This window comes from Mustela erminea, chromosome 4, assembly GCF_009829155.1.
Source record: "Mustela erminea isolate mMusErm1 chromosome 4, mMusErm1.Pri, whole genome shotgun sequence".
Lineage (NCBI taxonomy): Eukaryota > Metazoa > Chordata > Mammalia > Carnivora > Mustelidae > Mustela > Mustela erminea.
Genome location: NC_045617.1, coordinates 122161863 through 122184639, shown reverse-complemented (window position 1 = coordinate 122184639; position 22777 = coordinate 122161863). Strand labels below are relative to the sequence as shown.

General features: G+C 52.0%; 2 protein-coding genes and 1 non-coding gene across 5 annotated transcripts; all 3 read left to right on the top strand.

The window, feature by feature from the left end:
* The first annotated feature begins 487 nt into the window (after positions 1-487).
* Positions 488-2261, top strand: AIF1 (allograft inflammatory factor 1). Of its 2 annotated transcripts, XM_032340905.1 has the most exons (6): positions 488-631; positions 807-868; positions 957-1023; positions 1385-1426; positions 1615-1777; positions 2055-2261. In XM_032340905.1, the coding sequence occupies exons 1-6, from the start codon at positions 607-609 to the stop codon at positions 2137-2139; spliced, it is 444 nt and encodes a 147-aa protein (XP_032196796.1). In that variant the 5' UTR covers positions 488-606; the 3' UTR covers positions 2140-2261. The 2 variants fall into 2 exon arrangements, with proteins under 2 accessions (XP_032196796.1, XP_032196797.1); XM_032340906.1 differs by lacking the exon at positions 957-1023 and having other exon boundaries at positions 490-631.
* A 4821-nt stretch (positions 2262-7082) lies between these two features.
* PRRC2A (proline rich coiled-coil 2A) lies at positions 7083-21927 on the top strand. 2 transcript variants are annotated; one of them, XM_032340879.1, is made up of 31 exons: positions 7090-7343; positions 9190-9364; positions 9866-10043; positions 10398-10497; positions 10595-10667; positions 11015-11158; positions 11323-11474; positions 11657-11736; positions 11883-12025; positions 12345-12435; positions 12528-12744; positions 13163-13643; positions 14014-14204; positions 14451-14748; positions 15148-15358; positions 15562-17418; positions 17764-18038; positions 18227-18357; positions 18573-18702; positions 18815-18900; positions 19050-19283; positions 19410-19550; positions 19672-19743; positions 19852-20016; positions 20211-20293; positions 20502-20712; positions 20803-20898; positions 21039-21251; positions 21366-21460; positions 21568-21658; positions 21781-21927. In XM_032340879.1, exons 2-31 carry the CDS (start codon positions 9253-9255, stop codon positions 21919-21921), a joined length of 6492 nt encoding a protein of 2163 aa, XP_032196770.1. In that variant the 5' UTR covers positions 7090-7343; positions 9190-9252; the 3' UTR covers positions 21922-21927. The 2 variants fall into 2 exon arrangements, with proteins under 2 accessions (XP_032196771.1, XP_032196770.1); XM_032340880.1 differs by lacking the exons at positions 20211-20293; positions 20502-20712; positions 20803-20898; ... (2 more) ...; positions 21568-21658; positions 21781-21927 and adding an exon at positions 20144-20210 and having other exon boundaries at positions 7083-7343.
* LOC116589620 lies at positions 9548-9678 on the top strand. Its single transcript, XR_004285379.1, has one exon. It is a non-coding gene; the product is annotated as a small nucleolar RNA SNORA38 (small nucleolar RNA).
* Positions 21928-22777: the final 850 nt, after the last annotated feature.

The following is a 22777-nucleotide window of genomic DNA, read 5'->3' as shown; positions in this document are numbered from 1 at the left end:
GTGAACAAATACGACTCATGTGTTAGGCATTGCCCTATTTCCAAGTGCCTCAGACCCGGAGGGAGGCTTCTCTCCCTTTCAGGCCCTACACCGTTTTGCCATCTTTTTAGATCTGCCCGTGGACTTCAGATTTTTCTCCCATTCACATTATAGAAAAATCCAGTCAGCCCTTCCTCGGCTGTGTACCCAAACTGTGTGCCCAGACTCGTGACACCTGACAAAATGCAAGCCTTAAGACTTACCTGACCCTCCAGACCTGTTCAAAGACCATTTATTTGTTCCGGAGAGTAAATACCCCTCCCCCACACCTCCAGCGGCTTCTTTCTCTCCTGCACAGATTGGGCTCTCCTTAAGAGGAATTGAGGAGAATGTTATTTTCTCACCTCAATGCTAGAGCCCCTGGCCCCTTCCTCCTGGGGTGCTCGTGTCAGCAGAAGCTGAGGGGGAAGTGAGGCCTGGGACTGGAGGAGGAGGGAATGAGGGGAAAGGGGAAGTTCAAGAGGGAGGCCTCAGAGAAGGCTGATGGGAGAGGAGAGCCAGTAGACGGAGCTCCAGCTGGGTCTCTGTCCACCTATCTACTGTCTCTCCATCAGCATCTACTGAGCTATGAGCCAAACCAGGGATTTACAGGGTAAGGAAGGTAGAAGAGGCAGAGCCTAAAATGAGAGCAAGGAGATGGACAGACTTGGGCAGGGCTAGGAGGTGGAGACAGGCTTAGGAGGGCAGAACTGTGATGACCCTGGGCCTGTGTGGAAGAAAGAGGAACGGGGGGGTGAGGAAACATTAATCTCTGTGTGTCCCCTCAGGAGGAAAAGCCTTTGGGCTGCTGAAGGCCCAGCAGGAAGAGAGACTGGATGAAATCAACAAGGTAAAAGGAAGATCTAAGGGGGCAGGACCTGGGGGGAAGGGGCCCCTGAACCAGGGGACATATCCTGGCTCCTTGCTTTCTCCCACAGCAATTCCTGGATGATCCCAAATATAGCAGTGATGAGGATCTGCCCTCTAAACTGGAAATCTTCAAGAGTGAGGGGGAAACTGAAGGGGCAGAGGGGGAATGAGGAGGGTGGGATTTCCTCAAGAACAGAGAAGGGACCGGAGAGACACAGAGTCTACATACGTAGTGGGAAAAAGGGAGGCTGCCTCCGTTGTTCCCCCTTGTTGCAGTCTCTTTCCTTGGGCTGCCCCTCTAGCACCCTCTCTTGTTCCCTACACCTTAACAGGGCCCCTCAACCCCACCCGCACTTCCTCTGCCTGCCCTACCTCCTCTTTCCACATCTTCCCCACCTAGCCTTTAGTCAGTGGCCCTTTTCTCAATCCCCTGTGCTGCCCTTCCCTGGGACCCTGCAGCCAGTGCTTACCCTATCTGCTTTCTCCCCTCATCCAGAGAAATACATGGAGTTTGACCTGAATGGAAACGGAGATATTGGTGAGAAAAGGGTGATGGGGGCATGTGCAGACCCAGGAAGAGGGAGGTCTCTCCTACTGTGCTTATTCCTGGTGATTTGGGAGAGGGCCCAGCTACCAGAGTAGGAGGGACGAGAATGGGAATGGGAAGGCGAAGACAGAGAGAGAGAGAGAGGCTCCCTCTTCTCATCCCCTCTCCTCTGCCTCTAGATATCATGTCCCTGAAGCGGATGCTGGAGAAACTTGGGGTTCCCAAGACCCACATGGAGCTCAAGAAATTAATCAGGGAGGTGTCTGGCAGCTCTGGGGAGACTTTCAGCTACTCTGACTTCCTCAAGATGATGCTGGGCAAGAGATCTGCCATCTTAAAAATGTGAGGGTCCAGTGCCAAACTTTCCTATGCTTACCTGTTTTTTCCTCAACCCTACCCCATCCCCAGGCTCACCCATACATTACTCAGACCCTTCCAAGTTCCTATCCCTATCCATTGTTCTGGTCCCTGCAGCCCCTAGCATGGCCATCCCTACTCTTCTTCCTTCTCCTCCGACCATAATAACCCCTGTCCTCTTCCAGACTTTCATAGTAGCCTAAGATTTATTCTCTTGAGAAGACAGTCCCCTGATCCCTCTGTCTCTTCCCATCTCAACTAGGATCCTGATGTACGAGGAGAAAGCAAGAGAACAGGAGAAGCCAGCAGGTCCCCCAGCCAAGAAAAATATCTCTGAGTTGCCCTGATTTGTGGTAGGGGAGATGTGGTGAGATTGATGGGACTTCTAAGGACCCCAACATGGGAAAAGGGCACAGAATTGTGGGCCAGAGGTACACTAAATTAAATAAACTATCCTTCTCCAGATCAAGTCAGTTTGGTCTCCGTTTGGGGGGATTTTTTTCCCTTGGTCTGGGAAGAAGTGAAGCATCATTGAGGGAAGGGCAACAAAGGATTTGCCCATATGAACAATCCATCCACAATTTTGTAATGTGTCAACTATAGCAGATGGTTTTGTACTTCAAGGGAGAGTCCAGATATATGATAGCCTTGTTCTAAAGGAATTTAGATGGGACAAAAAGACATGTACAGACAAAAAAAAAATCACCCAGGACCATGGGGAAGAACAAGGATTCTCTCTTTTTTCCCCTAAGATTTTGCTTTTGCTTTTTTTTTTTTTTTTACAGAGCAAGAGATCACAAGTAGGCAGAGAGGCAGGCAGAGAGGGGGGTGCAGGCTTCCTGCCAAGCAAAGAGCCCAATGCGGGGCCCGATCCCAGGACCCTGAGGTCAAGACCTGAGCTGAAGGCAGAGGCTTAACCCACTGAGCCACCCAGGTGTCCCTAAGATTTTGCTTTTTTTTAAGTAATCTCTATACCCAATGTGAGGCTCCAACTCACAACCCCTAGATCAAGAGTTACATGCTGTATTGACTGAGCCAGCCAGGTGCCCCAAGCAAGGGTTATCTTGAACCAATATTCTCCATCATTAGTCTTTGTTTACCTAACAAAATCACTAAACCTTTCTCAGTCTTTCATCTGAAAGTGGGGATGATCTATTTCACAGTGCCTGATGTATCAGAAGCCCTTTATAATGTTTAAAACTTGATTGGATGGATGGATGGATGGATAGATAGATGGATGAAAGAACTGATGATGCTATTGAATTGAGTAAAGGATTCACAAAACTATAACATCTGATCATTTAAGCACTAAATGAGTCAGTGAGGTCCTTTTAGGGGACATGCTGCCAAACTGAGTCTAATGAAGGGAAAGGGGACTTCTATTTGGAGGATATTGAGTATAGATACTGGGGATACAGAATACTTGGATGGCAGAAAAGATTAAAAAGCCAATCCCAGAGAAGGAAGGAAAGTCAGAGTTCCCAAGCCTTCAGTAAGGCTATTCCTAGACCTTTCCTCCAACAGGTCCAGATGAGTTAACTCTAGCATTCCCCAGTCTCTGGCCACTTTTTCAGATTTCCTTACTTTCTGGAGAGGGATAATCTAATTATTATCCCAGATAATAATCTAATTATTACGCTGGCTTGTTTCCTGTACTGAGGACAGGAGTGTTGGCTCTTCCCAGTGGCAAAGCCAGGTTAGCCTCCTAAAATGTGCTACGGTAACTGTGTGGCACTTCAGATGAGGAGGATATCACTGCAAGTTGGATAAAATAGCTGAATATAACAAAATCAATAGTTATTGAGCACCCACCCTATACCACCCTGAATGCTTTCTGTGTACTAATTATCTTAATCTTTGCAACAACCCTGGTGACACCAAGGAGGATACAAAGGAGCTGGAACTTAAATAATTCATTCATTCAGGATAAATAAATTGGGTTCTAGTCATACATCAGACTATTATTACACAGCAACAAGAATGAACAAGCCACAACTACATGCAGCAGTGTGGATGGACTTCCTCAACATAATGTTGAACAAAAGAAGACAGACACAGGAGAATCCTTCCTATACAATGCCATCTGTATAAAGTACAAGAGAGGGCAAAACTAACATATGTTGTTATAGGGGCACCAGGGTGGCTCAGTCATTAGGCGTCTGTCTTTAGCTCAGGTCATGATTTAAGGGTCCTGGGATCGAGCCTCGCATCAGGCTCCCTGCTCAGAGGGAAGACTGCTTCTCCTTCTCTCACTCCCCCTGCTTGTATTGTCTTTCGTTGTGTGTCTCTCTGTCAAATAAATAAATAAAATCTTTAAAAAAAAAAAAATATATATATATATATATACACATGTATGTTGTTCTAAGGTTAGTACTAAGCCTTGGGGGAGGGCAGTGACTGGAAGAGGCCCTCTAGCAGCTTCCATGGTGCTAGTCAAGGTTTTATTTTTGGCTACATGTTCTGCTCATTTTGTGAAAATTCATCAAAAATAAATAAATATAATATGCTTTGATAAAAAGACTTTAAAATCATTTATTAGGCGTGGGAAGTGCCTGGGTGGCTCAATCAGTTAAGTGTCTGCCTTTGGCTTGGGTCATGATCCCAGGGTTCTTGGATCAAGCCCTGAGTTGGACTCTCTGCTCACTGGGGAGCCTGCTTCTCCCTAGGTCTGCCCCTCCTCCTGCTCCTGTGCTCTCTCTCTTCGTCTCTTTCTCTCTGTCAAATAAATACATAAAATCTTTAAAAAATCATTTATTGGGCAACAACGTTGTACCATTCCTTATTCTAGGTGCTTGGGTTATAAGAGTCACAAAACAAAGATCCTTGCCATTGTAACGTTTATACTCTGTTGTGGAAAATAGTATGAGAAGAGGACACACAACAAACGATAACAATAATTTAAAATTTATATGATGTTAGAAGAAAAAGTAGAGCAGGTTAAAGGGGTTCAGGGGTAACATGATGGTCAGGGAAGATTAAAATTTTGAATGTGTAATCAGGGTATGTGAGAAGACGACCAACACCGTACAAAGACATCATGGAGGTAAAGGAGTAAGGGTCGTGGGTTTTGCGGGGAAGGGTCACCTTGGCAGAGCAAAGAGAAGCAAAAGGGCTCCAAGGTGAAACATGCCTGGCAGAAGTAGGGAAAGTGATAAAATCAGGGGGCCAAATCATTTAGGGTCTTGTAGGCCACTCTAAAGGACTTTAAGAGAGACTAAGAGGCTTTGTAGGACTTTGAGCAAGGGAGTCCTTTGAGGTCTCCTCTGAGAAAAGGCCCACTTTGGCTGCAGTGCAGAGAATAGGCAGTAGGGGCAGGGGCAGACTAAAGGCAAGTTACTGTAACCCAGGTGAGAAGAGATCAAGGTGGAAGCAGTGTAAGTGAATTGGCTGGATTCTGGATATTTTCTCAAGACAACAGTTCCCATCTGATTAAAAGTGGGGAGTGAAAAAAAGAAGGGAGTCCATGAAGATTCCAGGGTTTTTGCCTCAATAATAATTTTTAAGTTGCCATCAGCTGATATGACAAAGGCTGTGGAGAGAGCAAATTTTGAGGTCAAATGTTCAGTGTTGGACATATTGAATTTGAAATGATCTGTTAGAAAACCAAGTGGAGATGTCAAGTACATAGCTGTGTATACGAGTGTGGAGTTTGTCAGAGAGGTCTGCAGTGAAGATATGAATTTGGGAGTCATCAGCACATAAATGCTATTTCAAGACATAAGACTGATGTCCTTTTAGCACACTGGCTAAAAAATTGGGGTGAAGGCTTGACTGGAGTTCGTTTAAGAACGAATGACAGGGGACACCTGGGTGGCTCAGTTGTTAAGCAGCTGCCCTCAGCTCAGGCCCTGATCCCAGAGTCCTGGGATTGAGCCCTGCATCAGGCTCCCTGCTCAGCAGGGTGTCTGTTTCTCTCTCTCTCATTCCCCTTGCTTGTGTTCCCTCTCTCACTGTCTCTGTCAAATAAATAAATAAAATGTTTTTTAAAAAAGGAAAGAAAAAAGAATGACCGACAGGAGGGAAATGGGTGACAGTGAGGATGGATAACTCTTCCAAGAAATTTTGCTGTGGTAGGAGACCAGGGAGGAGGGGGACACGAGAACCATTTCAAATGCTTAGCAACTGCTTCTCAACTATTTTAATGTGCCTCAGGATAAAATTCTTATCAGATTCTTGCGAATTTTCCGGCTTTCACTTTCCATAATGGACAGGCACTTAATTTAGTCACACCAGCTGAGGCACGGGTCGCCAAAACTATGCCTCTGCTCATCAGTTCACTGGGCCTGAGCTGTGCAACCTCTCCTCAAACTTGGCTAAATCCTGACTAGTTCTTCCCATTTCTTAATAAGATCCACGTTTCTCTAGAGGCATTCCTGAACCTCCCCATGCAGGATCTGATTTTATCCCTCTACTTTCATAATATATTGTGGATATCTCTCACGCCTTCGAAATACAGTTTTCGAATGATTTGCTGAAGGGTAGTAGGTCTGATTGGAGCACAGTAATAGGAGAGACAAAGGAGGGAACTAGTACATTTCGTAGAATGAAACCCATTGTGAAGGGAATACAAACTGCCAATAATATCAGATATACAAATATATTTATAAAAATTGTAGGTTATAAAATTAAATGTCTTAGTCACTGGTTGCCGATATGTTGATGAAAAGATCATTCCTATCCTACCTTTGTTCAAATAATTTACATGTATTATGCAAATAAATAGAACTAGCAAAAGAATGCCTACACTGCATGGGGCCTACGACACCCTCCCCTGCACCCCAGGATTGGCCTGCCTATCCACTTCATTTGCATTACGTGATTTAATAACTAGAAGGCCCCGCCTCTCTGATGCTTTCACCTCTCGCGAATGGAAGCGTGAGTCGGGACTCTTCCCTCGTTACGTAAGCCCCGCCCCCCGGCAGCCAATCCCTTCCGCCCCGTGCTCTGGCTCCATCTCCTTTGCTGAAAGCGCTGCCAGTCTTCCATCGTTTCGTTCCACTCTCGGCGTCCCTACGTTTCTCGGCTCCGATCTTTCCACGAACGCACGACGCACGCTCCGCCCCTTCCCCCACCCGCATTCGTCGTGGAAATCCTGCGCCGTAACCGCCCGGCGGACGGTCACTGCATTCCCGCCCCTCTACGCGTCTTAACGGCCGACGCCGGGGACGCGTCTCTTTAGCCAACCGGCATCCTAGCGCCTGAAAGTCCCTCCTCTTTATGCAAATAACATATGCCTGATCTGCACACCCTGCCTTTTTTTTTTTCAAATAAGGACAGCCCTCGAAGTAAAGAGGGATAGGGTAGAAGGTGCCCCGCCCTTTATGCAAATAAGGGGGCGTGCCACACGCTGAGGAAGGCAGGAGGGAGGGGGTGCTCCCGGGGGCGGCGGTTGCCCGGATGGGCCGTTAGTCGGAGCCTAGCCGCGGAGTGAGCGAGGGAGACGGGAGGAGCCGAACCCGGCGCCATCCGCCGCCATCCGCCCCCGCCCCACCGCCATCCCACCTCGGGGACCCCCTAGGCCCCGGTCCCGGACCCCCGCGCACCCGGCCAGGTGAGTCTGGGAAGCCGAGTGCTAACGCCCTTTTCCGGCGCGGGAGCGGTGGTAGCGGCGGCGGCGGCGGCGGTGGCGGGCCGGCGGCGGGGGGGTGGGGAGGAGAAGCTGCCATTAGCCGCCGCCATTTTGTCCTCCTGCTGCCGGGGCCTGCCTGCCCCTCCCCCTCTGATACCCCAGCTTGGTACCCGGACCTCCAACCCCTCACACAGAGTCTATGGCCTGCCCTTAACCACCCACCTTCCTGGCTTCATGGGGTGACCCCCTCTTCTGGGCCCTGAGCTCCCCACCCTCAGCTGCGCTCTTGGCCTCTTCACCCCAATCTGTGGGTCCCCTTCCCCGCCGCCACTTTGGGGTGGGCCGCGCCCGCGGATCCTCGGAGAGTCTCCTTTCCTCCATATTGGGCCACCCTCCCATCCACCCAGTACTTGGGTTCCCCTTTCTTGACGCCCCTCTTCGCGTCGAGTCACTCCCATCCTGGAACCCTGCCTTTATTCTACATCTTTGCTTTCTATGTTCCTCAGTCTTTCTGTGCTTTTTTGTTTTTCCTGTTTCCTTTCTGTCTCACCTCCCCTCCTTTTTTTCCTTGGGTGTCTTGACATTGCCCTCTTACTTTGCTCTGTATCTTTTCTTTACCATTTCTGGTTAAGTGTATTATTTTCCACGTCCTTTCATGTTGACCCTTTTTTATTAGTGTTGCTCCGCTATTTGTCTATCCCCTTTTCCTTCATGTATTTATTTTTCAAAGATTGGAGTCTTTAAACACCTATAGGGCAAACCCCTCTCCTTTATCTTACCTGTCTAAAACTTTTCCCTGGTTTTATCCCGATTTTACTCAGCTTTTTATCGCGGGTCTGCCTGGATTTCCCACCACCTCCCGTTTCTTTCCTGTACGCCATTCCTTCCTATAAATGAATGCCTGGTCACTCAGGAACCCACTGACGATGCAGAGTTTGGCCTGCTTGGGGAGGAAGGGATATTGGGAAAAGAAATGACTGCGGATGAACATTCTTACTGAGGGGAGGAAAATGAAGTTCATCTGGCTTTGGCCCCATGGTTACAGAGTGTGCTGGAGGTGGCTCCGTAATGTTTTGTATTTCTCACATCTGCATAGGGTAAGCAGAGCCCACCAGTGTTTTCATCTGGAGACCAGATTTTTTTTCCAGGAGCTGGGATGAGGGCAAATTTAGGGAAAAAAATGGGCGAATATTCCAAATACTAGGGGTTTTGTAGCTTGGGAGTATGTAGAGCCCCAATTCCATGAGGAATTATCTGGCACCAGCCCCCAGTCTGGCTGAGCAAGCTCATAAAATCGTTAAACTCCCGGCATACCTTCGTGTAAACCTCCCCAGATGGGAGTGAGGCTGCTGGAAAAGGAACCTGGGGCACAGTTAGGGAGCTGGTGTCTAATAAGTCAGGGATTTAAAGCTCTGTTCCTTGCAGGATGGAGCTGTATGCTTCTTTCTGGTTGTTTCTAGGACTGGGACTTGCTGTGTTTTATCATATGTCTCTGGAATGCTTTTTGTGGAGGGAGTTTGTTAGGATAATGAAGAAGTGACTACCTGTATAATAGACTGGCACAAAAGAAGTGTGGGTCTACTACCAGAAGGATACTAGATTTTTTATTTAGATTCCCTTGGCAAGAGGTGTCTGGGGGAAAGAGGGACCATGGCATTTGGGCTCTGTGGGAGTTGCTTAAAGAGGTGGGAAGTATGAACAGGCTAGAGAAAAAGACATCAGAGGGCCAAGTATCTGCGCCCCTAGTGAAAATGCAAACGAGCATCTAGGTTTCTCTTGGAGTCAGTAAAGGGAGCAGAGACTGAAACACTTGGTGTTTGGCCCACAGGCTCCGGCACGTTTTGGGGGAGGTGCCTGCAGGACCCAACGTACTCAATGAGCTTCCAGCGCAATGTCCGATCGCTCGGGGCCGACTGCCAAGGGGAAGGATGGAAAGAAGTATTCCTCGCTCAACCTGTTTGATACGTATAAGGGCAAGTCCTTAGAGATCCAGAAACCCGCTGGTGAGGGTCCTGCCAAGATGTTCCTAATTCCTAGAGGCTGGGCATGAATGGGGCATACATTCTAAAGCTCTTTGAAGGGAAATGGTTATAGCCAAGTATTAAAAGACTAGAGGAACAATAGATGCTTCCCAGCTTTATCTTGGGTCCCATAGGGAACATTGGGCTTTGGATGAACACCAGTGACCCTCCTACAAAGGCGTGTCTATAGTTCCCTGTCTTTGGACACGTAAGAACTGGAGGCAAAGAAATGTGGACTTGGAGAATTCTGGGGCCAGCTTGCTTCCTGCAGGCTCAAGATGAACCATCCAACAAAGAAGCATCAACTGTAATGCATCTTATTGTTTACAGTGGAATTTTAGAGGTTGCTGAGGGCAAAGGAAGGAATGGTTTCTTTAAAAAAGTTTGGTAATAAGACATTAAGGTGGTACAAATGGGGCCTAGGGTAGGAAACTGTCTGATTGTCCATGTGGGGCGTTCTTCACCCTCCTATCTTTTCTCCAGTTGCCCCTCGCCATGGCCTGCAGAGTCTTGGGAAAGTTGCCATTGCCCGGCGTATGCCACCCCCAGCCAACCTTCCAAGCCTGAAAGCCGAGAACAAAGGCAATGACCCCAACGTCTCACTAGTGCCGAAAGACGGAACAGGATGGGCAAGCAAACAGGAGCAGTCCGACCCCAAGAGGTACACAGAGGTCTGGGGGACCTAGAGTAATGACTGTCTTAACTTTAACTTTAGGAGTGCGTTGGTCTAGCCCAGCCACATAAGATCCAGAGACCGAGGGAAGCCTCTTGGTTATTCCAGGGTTCTTTAGTTAGGGGACTAAGGAATGACACTTTTACCTTTCTGTGAGGTGGAAGGAAGGGATCAACAAAGAGATGACAGCCTACATGGGGTGACTAAATTATAGTATTTTGTTGCAAGTACTTGTAAATAGTAACAGATGGGCTTGGGTTTACTTCCTGTCCTCCATCAGTTGGACAAGTAGCGGAGGCATCTCAGGTCCTGGATAACCTTTCCATCCTACCATTTCCTTAGTTCCGATGCCTCAACCGCTCAGCCGCCGGAATCGCAGCCACTGCCGGCTTCACAGACGCCTGCCTCCAACCAGCAGAAACGACCCCCAGCAGCTCCCGAGGTGTGTGAAGAACTAGGTGGTATTGAATAGCTGGGGGTAAGAATGGTTTGTAGTTCCACCGCTCACATCACCGTTTATTATTTCTCTGCTTCCCCAGAACACTCCTTCGGTTCCAAGCGGGGTAAAGTCCTGGGCACAAGCCAGCGTCACCCATGGAGCACATGGAGATGGTGAGTGCAGGGCTGCTTGGGGAGCTTGTTCTGTGCCCTGTGGTAGGTAGGAGCCCTGCACTATACCTTTAGCAAAGTGTTCTTTGGTTCTCTTGCTAAATTTGGGGCCCCATATTAGGTTTCACGGGCCACATGAGCAAGTTCATTTCTGTCTTACGGGAGGTCGAGGGGGTGTCCCAGAACCTTGTTTATTGGGGAATGGGTACACAGTGTGTAGGGGGTGAGTTTTAAAGCAGGAATTTGATGATCTGGTACTATCAAAGCCTTTGAGTTTTGTGGTACGTTTTCAGTAAATATGTTTTTTGGGGTTTTTGGGTATTTTTTGGTCTGCTACTCTGAACCAACAGGTGGAAGGGCATCAAGCCTACTGTCACGATTCTCTCGAGAGGAATTTCCGACCCTGCAGGCGGCTGGCGACCAGGACAAGGCTGCCAAGGAAAGGGAGTCTGCCGAACAGTCGTCTGGGCCCGGACCAAGCCTCCGCCCCCAAAGTGAGTGGTTAACATTTGTGAGTTGGGTGAGTGAGTGAGTGAGTGGTTGGTTATATTTTGTACAGAACAGTACCTTACTCCATCTCGGAGCTAAGTTCTGGCGTATTCACCTTTTTCTCCATCATTTTTAACTATCTTCCTTCTTTGCTTTTTCCAAAATACAGATTCTGCAACTTGGAGGGACGGAGGTGGGCGTGGCCCTGATGAGCTGGAGGGCCCAGACTCCAAACTTCATCATAGCCATGATCCCCGGGGGGCGCTACAGCCTTCGGGCCCACCCCAGTTCCCTCCCTACCGCGGAATGATGCCGCCCTTCGTGAGTTTGCGTATCTTGTTTTGGAGTGGTTGCACTTGAAACTAGAGAGTTACCAACTAGGAGTGAGCCTTTGGAGGGGACAGAAAGAAAGCCGGGACCTATGACAGAGGGAAGGGTGATAGGTTTAGGGAGCTGGTTGCATATTTATTCCTCTAAGCATCTGCTCTTGGGCCATTTTGCAGATGTATCCCCCGTATCTCCCATTTCCTCCGCCCTATGGACCCCAGGGGCCTTACCGATACCCTACTCCTGATGGGCCCAGGTGAGTAATCCAGGTGTGGGTTTCTGGTTAGGGCAAGGGAAGCCTCTTAGGGAGATGGTCTTCCGGCCCAGAGGCTGAGTCTTGTATGTGGTTCTACAGCATGCCATCTTCGACACTCTGTCTCCCATTTGTCTTTTCACACGCAGCCGTTTCCCCCGTGTGGCAGGCCCTCGAGGTTCAGGGCCACCGATGCGCCTTGTAGAGCCTGTAGGTCGGCCTTCGATTCTTAAAGAGGATAACCTCAAAGAGTTTGACCAGTTGGACCAGGAGAATGATGATGGTTGGGCAGGTCAGTGCATATGAAGGATGAAGTCTTTGATCTCAAAAATCAAAATCTGATGAATAAATAGGGGATTGTGTGGGTGAAATTGTGTGGGGGAAAAGGAGACGCTGAAGGGTAGGGGAAACAGATGGCAGAAAGCCAAGATCTGGTAAAGAACTGAGAGGTGTGGGAATGCCAGGACTCTCAGTGTGGCTTCATGCAGAGAGGGATTGGTGTTGGGAGCGCATTTATACTCCGTAATACCCGACCCTGTCCTGTGTTCCAGAAGTTAGCTGAGGTTGGAGAGCAGAATACTTGGGATATCACTTTTTCCTTCTTCCCATAGGGGCCCACGAAGAGGTCGACTACACTGAAAAGCTCAAGTTCAGCGATGAAGAAGACGGGCGAGATTCTGATGAGGAGGGAGCTGAGGGCCAGTGAGTTGGGGGCTCAGTTTCTCTCACAGTAATATCCTCTTAAAGGAGCTGGTTTTCAGCTGATTTTAATTCCACTGTTGGTCTGCTCACAGCAAGGAGTCCCAATCAGCTGCTGGTGAGGAACGGCCCCCTGAAGCAGATGGCAAAAAGGGCAACTCCCCCGGCAGCGAACCGCCCCCTCCTAAGACGGCCTGGGCAGAGACCTCTCGGCCTCCAGAGACAGAGCCGGGGCCTCCTGCCCCAAAGCCTCCCCCACCCCCACCTCACCGGGGCCCCGCCGGGAACTGGGGCCCCCCTGGGGACTACCCAGTGAGTGTCTACAATGAGGGGTTGAGAAGGGTTAGTTGTGGGAGAGGAGTGTCAGCTGAGAAGTTAAAGCACTAGTGATAGAGGAAGCTGGGGGGAGGGTCAGGAAGGGGCTCCAGGAAGTGTAAAGCAGTGGAGCAGCTCTGAAAAGCATCCAGAGCATCTCTGGGACATCTTTGGTGTTATGGGAACCTGGGTTAAAAGAAATGGGATGCTGGTGAGGAAGAACAAGGAGCCCTGGGTGTTCGGGTCTCTGAAAGGAGAGAGGAAATAAGATTAGGATGAGTTTGTCCCTACCCAAAGAGGCCACCAACCCAAGGCCGGTGCCTGCCCCCACAGCTAGAGACAGTTGGTCAGTCTGGAGAAGATAATAAATCTGACGACTGACACCTCTGGCCCTGCCGGGTCTGCCCATTGACAGGATCGGGGGGGCCCTCCCTGCAAGCCCCCAGCACCCGAAGACGAGGATGAGGCCTGGCGGCAGCGGCGAAAACAATCTTCATCTGAGATCTCCCTGGCTGTGGAGCGGGCCCGGCGCCGACGAGAGGAGGAAGAGCGTCGCATGCAAGAGGAGCGCCGGGCAGCCTGCGCGGAAAAGCTCAAGCGACTTGATGAGAAGTTTGGGGCACCTGACAAGCGGCTCAAAGCAGAGCCTGCTGTCCCACCTGCTGCCCCTCCTGCCCCAGCTCCGCCACCTGCAGTCCCTAAAGAACTCTCTGCACCTCCAGCTCCTCCACCAGCCCCAGCCCCAGCCCCAACACCAGAAAAAGAATTGGAAGAGCCAACACCATCCGCTCCTGCCCAGTCGGCCCCCGCTCCAGGTGTGGCTCCAGCTCCCTCGCTGGTGAGTGGTGGCGGCAGTACCAGTAGCACCAGCAGTGGCAGCTTCGAAGCCAGCCCAGGTACGGAAATGGGGATAGGGTACTCTAGGTGTCCTTTTTTTTTTTCTCCGTTGGGGCTGAGGGCACAGGTGGTAAGGTTGGGAGGAAATGAAGCAGAAGGCATGGTTTCAGTTTATCAGACGATCAGTGGTGGAAGAAAAAAAGGGTTCCTTTGTTCGTATGGATATCTGAGTTGGGGGAGGTTTTACTATCTGAGTTCCTGGTGAGCAGTGACCTCTTTCTTTCGTGGTTTCCTGGGTAGTACATGCCACCATCGTTGGCTCTTCTTTAGAGAGGGTGTTTGTTGGAGGTAAGAGCGGAGTTAGTGGGCTGTTGGTCACAGGTCTCGGGGGACTAGATCACCCTGATGATTATCTTTTTGTAAATGCAGTGGAACCCCAACTGCCCTCAAAAGAGGGTTCTGAACAACCAGAAGAAGTTCCCTCTCCTGCCACGACCCCAGCCCCAAAGGTGGAATCCAAGGGTGATGGGGTTGGTCCCACCCGGCAGCCCCCCAGCCAGGGCTTGGGCTACCCCAAATACCAGAAGTCGTTGCCACCTCGTTTCCAGCGGCAGCAGCAGGTGAGAGACTTCTTTTTTTTTCTCATAAGAGCGGTTTCCTTTTCCTGGCTTTCTCTTGTACCCAGTTCAGAAGGTGCCTTCCAGGTCTTACCACTGCCGTCTCTGGTACATCACTCTGGTGTCCATCTAGTCCTAGTATGTGTCATGTCTGTGTATTAACTTTGTTTATGGGCTTATTTCCTTTCCTGCTGGGGGCGAGGCAGGGGCTTTGATGCCTCTCTCGTCCCCTCTGCTGTCCTTCACCAGGAGCAGCTTTTGAAGCAGCAGCAACAGCAGCAGTGGCAGCAGCATCAACAGGGTTCCACCCCACCTGCTCCGGTCCCGCCATCACCACCACAGCCTGTGACCATGGGGGCTGTGCCAGCTCCACAGGCTCCGCCACCGCCCCCCAAGGCCCTATACCCAGGTGCTCTGGGCCGTCCCCCACCCATGCCCCCGATGAACTTTGATCCCCGCTGGATGATGATACCTCCTTACGTGGACCCCCGGCTCCTCCAGGGCCGGCCCCCTCTGGACTTCTATCCTCCTGGTGTGCATCCCTCTGGTAAGAGCCCTTGAGGGGGTGGGTAAGGGGCACTGCAGTCCTGGGAAGCAGGTGTGCGCATTTTGCTGTGCGGATGAAGGGTCATGGGTGAAGGACGGTGGGTGTGTGCTTTAGTGTTGCTCAGAATGCTCTTTGTTTCAGGAATGGCTTTGGGGGAGAAACAGTGGGTTTCCATTGGCCTGGATTTATTTGGGGGGAATTCATCAATTCATTCATAGGGAAGCTGAGTGAAAAAGATAACTCCTTCAAGAGAGTGTCAGGGTCAAGCCTGCCTGTAATAAGAGATGGAGGAGTTGATGTCAACGTGACTGACAGAAGTAGATTGGGGAGATGTTGCTTGAGCTGGATGTCCTGTCACATAGAAGAGGGTTAGCATTCTCATCCCTCTTGTTTTCTTAGGCTTAGTTCCCCGGGAGCGCTCAGACAGTGGGGGTTCAAGCTCAGAACCGTTTGAGCGCCATGCACCTCCCCTCTTGCGGGAGCGGGGCACCCCACCAGTGGATCCAAAGTTGGCCTGGGTAGGAGATGTCTTCACCACCACACCCAATGATCCCCGCCCGCTTACCTCCCCACTGCGCCAGGCTGCCGATGAGGATGACAAGGGGATGCGGTGAGTCTGTGTAGTGGAAGTGGGTGCATTTGCCAGTGAAAGGACTTGGGTTAGGAGAAAAGATTCTTTGGATTAGTGGTGAGGTGACAGGAATAAATGTGAGAGGAGTGTCAGTGGGGTAATAGAATGTTCTTTTTCTCCACCAGGTTTTGCTTTTCCTCATTCTAAGTTACTTAATTTTTACTTTCTGTGTCCGTTTTTAGGAGTGAGACTCCTCCAGTACCTCCCCCGCCACCCTATTTGGCCAGTTACCCAGGCTTTCCTGAGAATGGAGCCACTGGGCCCCCGATCCCTCGCTTCCCTCTGGATGAACCAGCTCCCCCAGGGCCCCGTCCACTCCCCTGGCCCCCAGGCAATGATGAAGCCACTAAGGTACAAGCTCTGCCACCCAAGAAGGAAACCCCCAAGGAGGAGGCTCCACAGCTGACGGGGCCAGAAGCCGGCCGAAAGCCTACCCGCCAAGGCCCCCCTCCACCTCGCAGAGAGAGCCGCACTGAGACCCGCTGGGGCCCTCGCCCAGGCAGCAGTCGTCGTGGGATCCCTCCAGAGGAACCAGGGGCCCCTCCCCGCCGGGCTGGGCCTATAAAGAAACCCCTACCACCTACAAAAGCTGAAGAGCTGCCTTCCAAGCCGCTGGAGCAAGGCGATGAAAGCCCCAAGGTTCCAAAGCCAGACCTCCTCAAGGCTGCAAAGGGGAAGATAGGGGTCCCCAAGGAGACCCCGCCCAGTGGGAATCTTTCCCCTGCCCCAAGGCTTCGAAGGGATTACTCCTATGAAAGAGTGGGTCCTGCCTCTTGCCGGGGCCGGGGCCGAGGCGAATATTTTGCCAGAGGGCGGGGTTTTCGGGGGACCTATGGGGGCCGGGGACGGGGAGCCCGCAGCCGAGAGTTCCGTAGTTACCGAGAGTTCCGGGGAGACGATGGGCGTGGAGGTGGAGCAGGGGGACCAAACCATCCCCCTGCTCCCCGAGGCCGCACTGCTAGTGAAACAAGAAGCGAGGGTTCAGAGTACGAAGAAATCCCCAAGCGGCGTCGGCAGCGGGGCTCAGAAACGGGCAGTGAGACCCACGAGAGCGATCTGGCTCCCTCAGACAAGGAGGCTCCCCCGCCCAAGGAGGGAGTGCTCACCCAAGTCCCTCTTGCTCCTCCACCATCCGGAGCCCCTCCTTCACCTGCCCCAGCCCGCTTTTCCACTGCCCGAGGCGGGCGTGTCTTCACTCCCAGAGGGGTGCCATCCCGCCGGGGTCGAGGGGGCGGGAGGCCCCCTCCACCCATTTGTCCAGGCTGGAGCCCTCCCACAAAGTCCCTGGCTCCCAAGAAGCCTCCAACAGCTGCATTGCCACCAAGTAAGGAGCCCTTGAAAGAGAAGCTGATGCCAGGGCCTCTGTCGCCCGTGGCCCGGGGAGGCAGCAGTGGAGGCAGCAACATGGGCATGGGTGTGGAAGATGGTGAGCGGCCCCGACGGAGGCGGCATGGGAGGGCTCAGCAGCAGGACAAACCGCCTCGGTTCCGGAGGTTGAAACAGGAACGGGAGAACGCTGCCAGAGGGGCTGAGGGCAAGCCCTCTTCCCTAGCCCTGCCAGCCCCCACCTCTGGAGCAGAGGAGACACTCACGACAGTATCCATGCCCCCACCCCCTCGCCGGGCAGCTGCCAAGTCTCCTGATCTGTCAAACCAGAACTCCGATCAAGCCAATGAGGAATGGGAAACTGCATCAGAGAGCAGCGACTTTGCCAGTGAGCGCCGGGGGGACAAGGAGGCTCCCCCACCCGCACTGCTGGCCCCCAAAGCTGTGGGAACTCCTGGGGGTGGTGGAGGTGGAACTGGACCAGGCCTCTCAGCCATGTCCCGTGGAGATCTGAGCCAGAGAGCCAAGGATTTGAGCAAGCGGAGCTTCTCGAGTCAGCGGCCCGGCATGGAAAGGCAGAATCGGCGCCCGGGCCCAGGCAGCAAGGCTGGCAGTGGTGGCAGCAGCAGTGGCGGAGGTGGTGGGGGACCTGGAGGGAGGACCGGCCCAGGGCGAGGGGACAAGAGGAGCTGGCCCTCTCCCAAGAACCGGAGGTGGGTAGGGACGGGCTTTGGAGTTTATTTCTAAGGTTAAACCGTTGGGGAGGGAAGAAGACCTGAAGGAAAGGGAAGTTGGGTGCCACGGAGTTTGAGGTCTAAGGGCATAGGCTGCTAGGCCCTGAATAGTCCTGTCTAGGGAAGGTAACTGGAAAGTGATTGCTGATCAAGTTGAGCATGCATGTATTTGTTTCTTAATTTTGCATGCATATAGAAATTCGTTAGACGTCCTCAGAGACACCTAAATTTTAATGGGGAAGAGGGAGAGGTTGGAAGTTTGGACTGGTAGGGAAAATGTTAATAATTCTGGGAGTATTGGAGCTGATGCTCTGTTTTCTTCAGCCGACCTCCTGAGGAGCGGCCCCCAGGGCTTCCTTTACCTCCCCCTCCACCCAGCAGTTCTGCTGTCTTCCGCCTGGACCAAGTTATCCACAGCAACCCTGCTGGCATCCAACAGGCTCTGGCCCAACTCAGCAGCCGCCAAGGGAGTGCAGCTGCACCAGGGGGGCACCCAAGGCCCAAGCCTGGGCCTCCCCAAACCCCTCAAGGCCCCTCCCCTCGGCCCCCAACCCGATACGACCCTCAGAGAGCCACCACCAACAACAGTGTCAGTTCAGGTAAGCTGGAGTGGCTGTGGGTGGGAACATCTCCATCCCGAGGTCAGGAGGCAGGGAGGAAGTCTGGCCTGGGGGCTCTGATCCTGGGTGTCTGCACTGAGCCAGGGCAGAAGGATTGGGAGGTAGCTGATGGGAAAAGCAAAGGTCAGTGGTAGAGCAGATGCTGATGGATTTTCCCTTTCCCCTAGAGCCCCACTTCGAGGAGCCAGGGCTGATGGTGAGAGGGGTGAATGGGACTCCCCGGGACTCTGCTGGGGTTAATTCCTTCCCCACAAAACGGCGGGAGCGGCCTTCCAGAAAACCAGAGCTGCTGCAGGAGGTGAGAGATTTGGAGCTTGACGTTGTGCTTCATTGCTCTTACTCCTGAAGGCTCTTGTTACCTTTTTTCATTTCCCTATTCTCATTATGTCCTTATTCCAAATTCTCAGTATTAATCACTGGTTGTCATCTTTTTTGCCCCATACTCGCCCAGCCTCTTCCAGTTCCCTATTCCCAGTTTATTAATGTTTTGTTTCTGGCCTTTCTCACTTTTAGGAATCTTTGCCGCCTTCTCATAGCTCTGGATTCTTAGGCCCAAAGCCCGAGGGCCCAGGCCCTCAGGGAGAGTGCAGAGACGCAGGTACAGAGGCCCTGACCCCTCACATCTGGAACCGTTTACATACTGGTGAGTAAGCCTGAGGAGGGGTGGGAAAGGCTGTGTCAGAGGGCTGAGAGGGCAGGGCGGTCTCAGGACAGTCTCTCACCTCTGGCGGTTTTCCCCCTGGTGATATTCCCAGCCGCTAGCCGGAAGAGTTACCGGCCTGGCTCTATGGAGCCCTGGATGGAACCCCTGAGCCCTTTTGAGGATGTGGCTGGAACTGAGGTTCGTCTGGGCTGGGATTCTAACCCATCTGTTCTGTGTTGTCTGGGGCTAACCCTGTAGTTCTGTGTTTCAGTTTGTGTGTTTGTAAACATCAGTGAGGTATTGGGGTGTTTTCTGCTGTGACTTAACTGTTTCTCTACTCCTTTCAGATGAGTCAGTCTGACAGTGGGGTGGACCTGAGTGGGGACTCTCAGGTGTCATCAGGTCCCTGCAGCCAGCGAAGTTCCCCTGATGGAGGACTCAAGGGGACAGCAGAGGGGCCTCCCAAGCGGCCTGGAGGTCCCTCACCCCTGAATGCTGTTCCTGGTGAGGGTACCCCTGGCTCTGAACCCTCTGAACCTCCTAGGAGACGGCCACCTGCTCCCCATGATGGTGACAGAAAGGTAAAAGATCAAGAAAAGAGGAATGTTTCTGAGACTTTGACCTTGGCCATACACTTGTCTCTTTCCCTGTGCTTGTGTGTTGTGGCCATTCCTTCATTTGGGCTTCCTTTTACTTCCCCAACCCAGGAGCTGCCCCGGGAGCAGCCTCTGCCCCCTGGCCCCATTGGCACTGAACGATTGCAGCGGACAGACCGAGGCCCAGAGCCTGGCTCCCTCCGGCCATCCCAGCGACATGGCCCCCCAGTCCAGTTTGGCACCAGTGACAAGGTATAGCATGGGCAGGATCAGAGTATCTCGGGATGGGTGGAGAGAAGGGAAGGACTGGAGGTGGGATGTGGACAATACACAACTTGAGTCACGGGACGGTCTCCCCTTGTCACTGCCATAGGACTCGGACCTGCGTCTAGTGGTTGGAGACAGTTTAAAAGCAGAGAAAGAACTAACCGCCTCAGTCAGTGAGGTGAGTAGGAGGATTTGGTGGAAAGACCTTCAGTTTCTGGAGAAAATAGCTGGGTATGACCTGGATGTCTGGGAAGCTGATACTGCTCCTAATCAGGTTTCTTTACAGGCCATCCCCATATCCCGAGACTGGGAGCTGCTCCCCAGTTCTGCCTCAGCTGAGCCACAATCGAAGAACGTGAGTTCTGGGCACTGTGGCCCAGAGTCCAGCTCCTCAGGCCAGCGCTTGTACCCTGAGGTCTTCTACGGCAGCCCTGGGCCTCCCAGTTCACAAGTAGGTCCTGTTTCCTGTCCCATGACCCCCTTCTGCCTGCTGTCCCTCACAGCCCAGCCTTTTTAATTTGTGTAGTTATAAACCATCATTATTTGTGATTTCGTTTTTCTCCTTGCTTTTACCGTAGTAGGTGGGGCGGGCAATCTTTTCTTGACCAGAAAAACTGGAGCTATTCCAGCCTTGCCCTCCCGCAGGTCTCAGGGGGAGCCATAGATTCTCAGTTACATCCCAACAACGGAGGCTTCCGCCCTGGGACACCCTCCCTTCACCCTTACAGGTAAGACTAGATGCCTTTGGATCTCAGAAGGGAGGAGGGAACAGTGTTTCCGTGGGAGGGAAAGGGAAGACCTGTTTCAGAGATACCAAAAGCTGGTAGACTTAGCTTAGAACAAATGAATAAAATGATTCTGGTTTCCTGACTCCTCCCCTGCACCTGAAATTTTTTAACTTATTAGTTAATTTGTTTGTTTGTCTTCTCTCTTCAGATCACAGCCCCTGTACCTCCCGCCGGGCCCAGCGCCCCCCTCAGCACTGCTTTCTGGGGTAGCTGTCAAGGGCCAGTTTTTGGATTTCTCCGCACTGCAAGCAACAGAGCTGGGGAAGTTGCCAGCTGGAGGAATCCTGTATCCTCCACCTTCCTTCCTTTACTCTCCAGCTTTCTGCCCCAGCCCGTTGCCCGATCCACCCTTGCTTCAGGTAAGAGGTGGGCAGGTGATGGGCTTCAGGAGTTGAAAGGGAGAGAATGCTTTTGGGAGAGTTGACACCGATCCCTGTGGTCCCTACCAGGTGCGCCAGGATCTGCCATCCCCCTCAGATTTTTATTCTCCTCTGCAACCTGGTGGCCAAAGTGGCTTCCTCCCCTCGGGGGCCCCTGCCCAGCAGGTACCTTTTGTCGTGCTTTTTGCCCTTCATTCTATTTCTGTGACCAGCCTCTGGCTTATTTATTTAACTATATTTCTCCTTTTCTGACATTTTTCCCTTCCATCCCCCCTCCTGCCCCTGGCCCGTATTTCTTACTGTAGATGCTTCTACCCATGGTGGACTCACAGTTGCCTGTGGTGAACTTTGGCTCCCTGCCACCAGCGCCACCTCCTGCCCCACCACCCCTTTCTCTGTTACCTGTGGGCCCTGCTCTGCAGCCCCCCAGCCTGGCTGTGCGGCCCCCACCTGCTCCTGCTACTCGGGTGCTGCCTTCACCTGCCAGACCTTTCCCCCCTAGCTTGGGGCGAGCAGAGGTAAGGTACAGGAAGTGAGGGGCTAGGGATCTCGTAAGAGCTAGGGGTAGGGGTTCAGAATCTGAAGAGGAACTGGGTTGAGAGGCAGGAGGCTCATGAATTTTTTTCCTTCAGCTGCACCCAGTGGAACTAAAGCCGTTCCAGGATTATCGGAAACTGAGCAGCAACCTTGGGGGACCTGGGTCGTCTCGTACTCCCCCAGCTGGAAGGCAAGAAGAGGGAGTGGGGATGCAGATTGCCCATCCTTAAGGGCTTGCTTTCTTAGGGGAGCAGGGAGCAGGTGTCATGTTTGCCTTAAACACCCTTCTTCCTGTAGGTCTTTCTCTGGCCTGAATTCCCGTATCAAGGCCCCGCCTTCTACCTACAGCGGAGTCTTCCGCACCCAGCGCATCGACCTCTACCAGCAGGTGAAGGGAGAGATCCCTGTGCCCCCAAGTCAAAATTCAAGAGTTACCTACCACTTAAGTTCCTGTCTTTCCATCCTTGGCTTCCCGGTATGACTTACCCTTGCTTGTGTACTGTTCCCTAGGCCTCCCCACCAGATGCCCTGCGCTGGATGCCGAAGCCCTGGGAGCGGGCGGGGCCAACTTCTCGAGAGGGGCCTTCCCGGCGGGCAGAGGAGCCTGGGTCCCGAGGAGACAAGGAGCCTGGGTTGCCCCCACCCCGCTGAGGAAGTTCCCCTTGCCCCCTACCCCCCGGGGCTTGTATATAGATTATAAATATATAAGGGGGAAAGGGGTGGGTGGGGAGGGGTTGTGGGGCTGGGGCCTCACTTTCCCTCCACCCCCCTCCCCTGGTCCCCTATCCCTGGGGCCGTTTGTTAAAAAAGAATAATAAAAGGATTAAAAAATTTTTCTGAAATGATTTTGGGGATGGGTTGGTTGGTTGCAGTCTCACGTAGCAGTACAGTGCCTAGGGATCTATGGAGTGGTTTTAGGAAATTTAACCCCGGTGATCTGTTGTAATAAGCTACCTCAAAATTTGACCACTGAATTACATATTTAGAGTTAAGAGCAAATCCATTTCTGGGCCAGTGTGTGAGGTCTGTTGGCTCCCATGTGTCAGGGGCTTCTGGTACTACAACCCCACTGGATTGTCAGCCAGTGTTTCTGGCTTGTCCTGCAAGACAGCAGAATCATGAGGCTTCTTATGTCCCTGAGTTAAGTGTCCCAAGAGGTCCTGGTGGAAGCTGTGAAGTATATGGCCTGGCCTTAGCACGTCTTCAGCCACGTTCTTTTGGTCCAGCACTAAGTTACCAAACAGGGAGGGGTCTGCAGCTGCATCTGAGTAGCAAGGAATTTGCAGCCTTGTGTCATTTTGGTCCCTGCTACAGACTTGAGAGGACATGCCTTTGAAGCTGTCTTGTGGACTCCCAAGTTCAAGCACATGAACAGGAGGCCCATCAAACCTGGGATGAGTGCCTCCACTGTCAGACTTCGCTAGTCATGCTAAGACTGTATTTCAGGTCTGCAGTTGCCTGGAGATTGAATGTTTTTTTACCAGATAGTTTGAGAGCCCAATGCTAA

Excerpts from the sequence above, each read along its gene's own strand:
- PRRC2A (XM_032340879.1), top strand. The coding sequence starts at position 9,253 with ATGTCCGATCGCTCGGGGCCGACTGCCAAGGGGAAGGATGGAAAGAAG. Across the intron at positions 15,359-15,561 it reads GAGGATGACAAGGGGATGCG|GAGTGAGACTCCTCCAGTAC; the intron begins GTGAGTCTGTGT and ends GTCCGTTTTTAG. Across the intron at positions 20,294-20,501 it reads CCCTCCCTTCACCCTTACAG|ATCACAGCCCCTGTACCTCC; the intron begins GTAAGACTAGAT and ends TTCTCTCTTCAG.
- AIF1 (XM_032340905.1), top strand. The coding sequence starts at position 607 with ATGAGCCAAACCAGGGATTTACAGG. Across the intron at positions 632-806 it reads CCAAACCAGGGATTTACAGG|GAGGAAAAGCCTTTGGGCTG; the intron begins GTAAGGAAGGTA and ends GTGTCCCCTCAG. Across the intron at positions 1,427-1,614 it reads GAATGGAAACGGAGATATTG|ATATCATGTCCCTGAAGCGG; the intron begins GTGAGAAAAGGG and ends CTCTGCCTCTAG.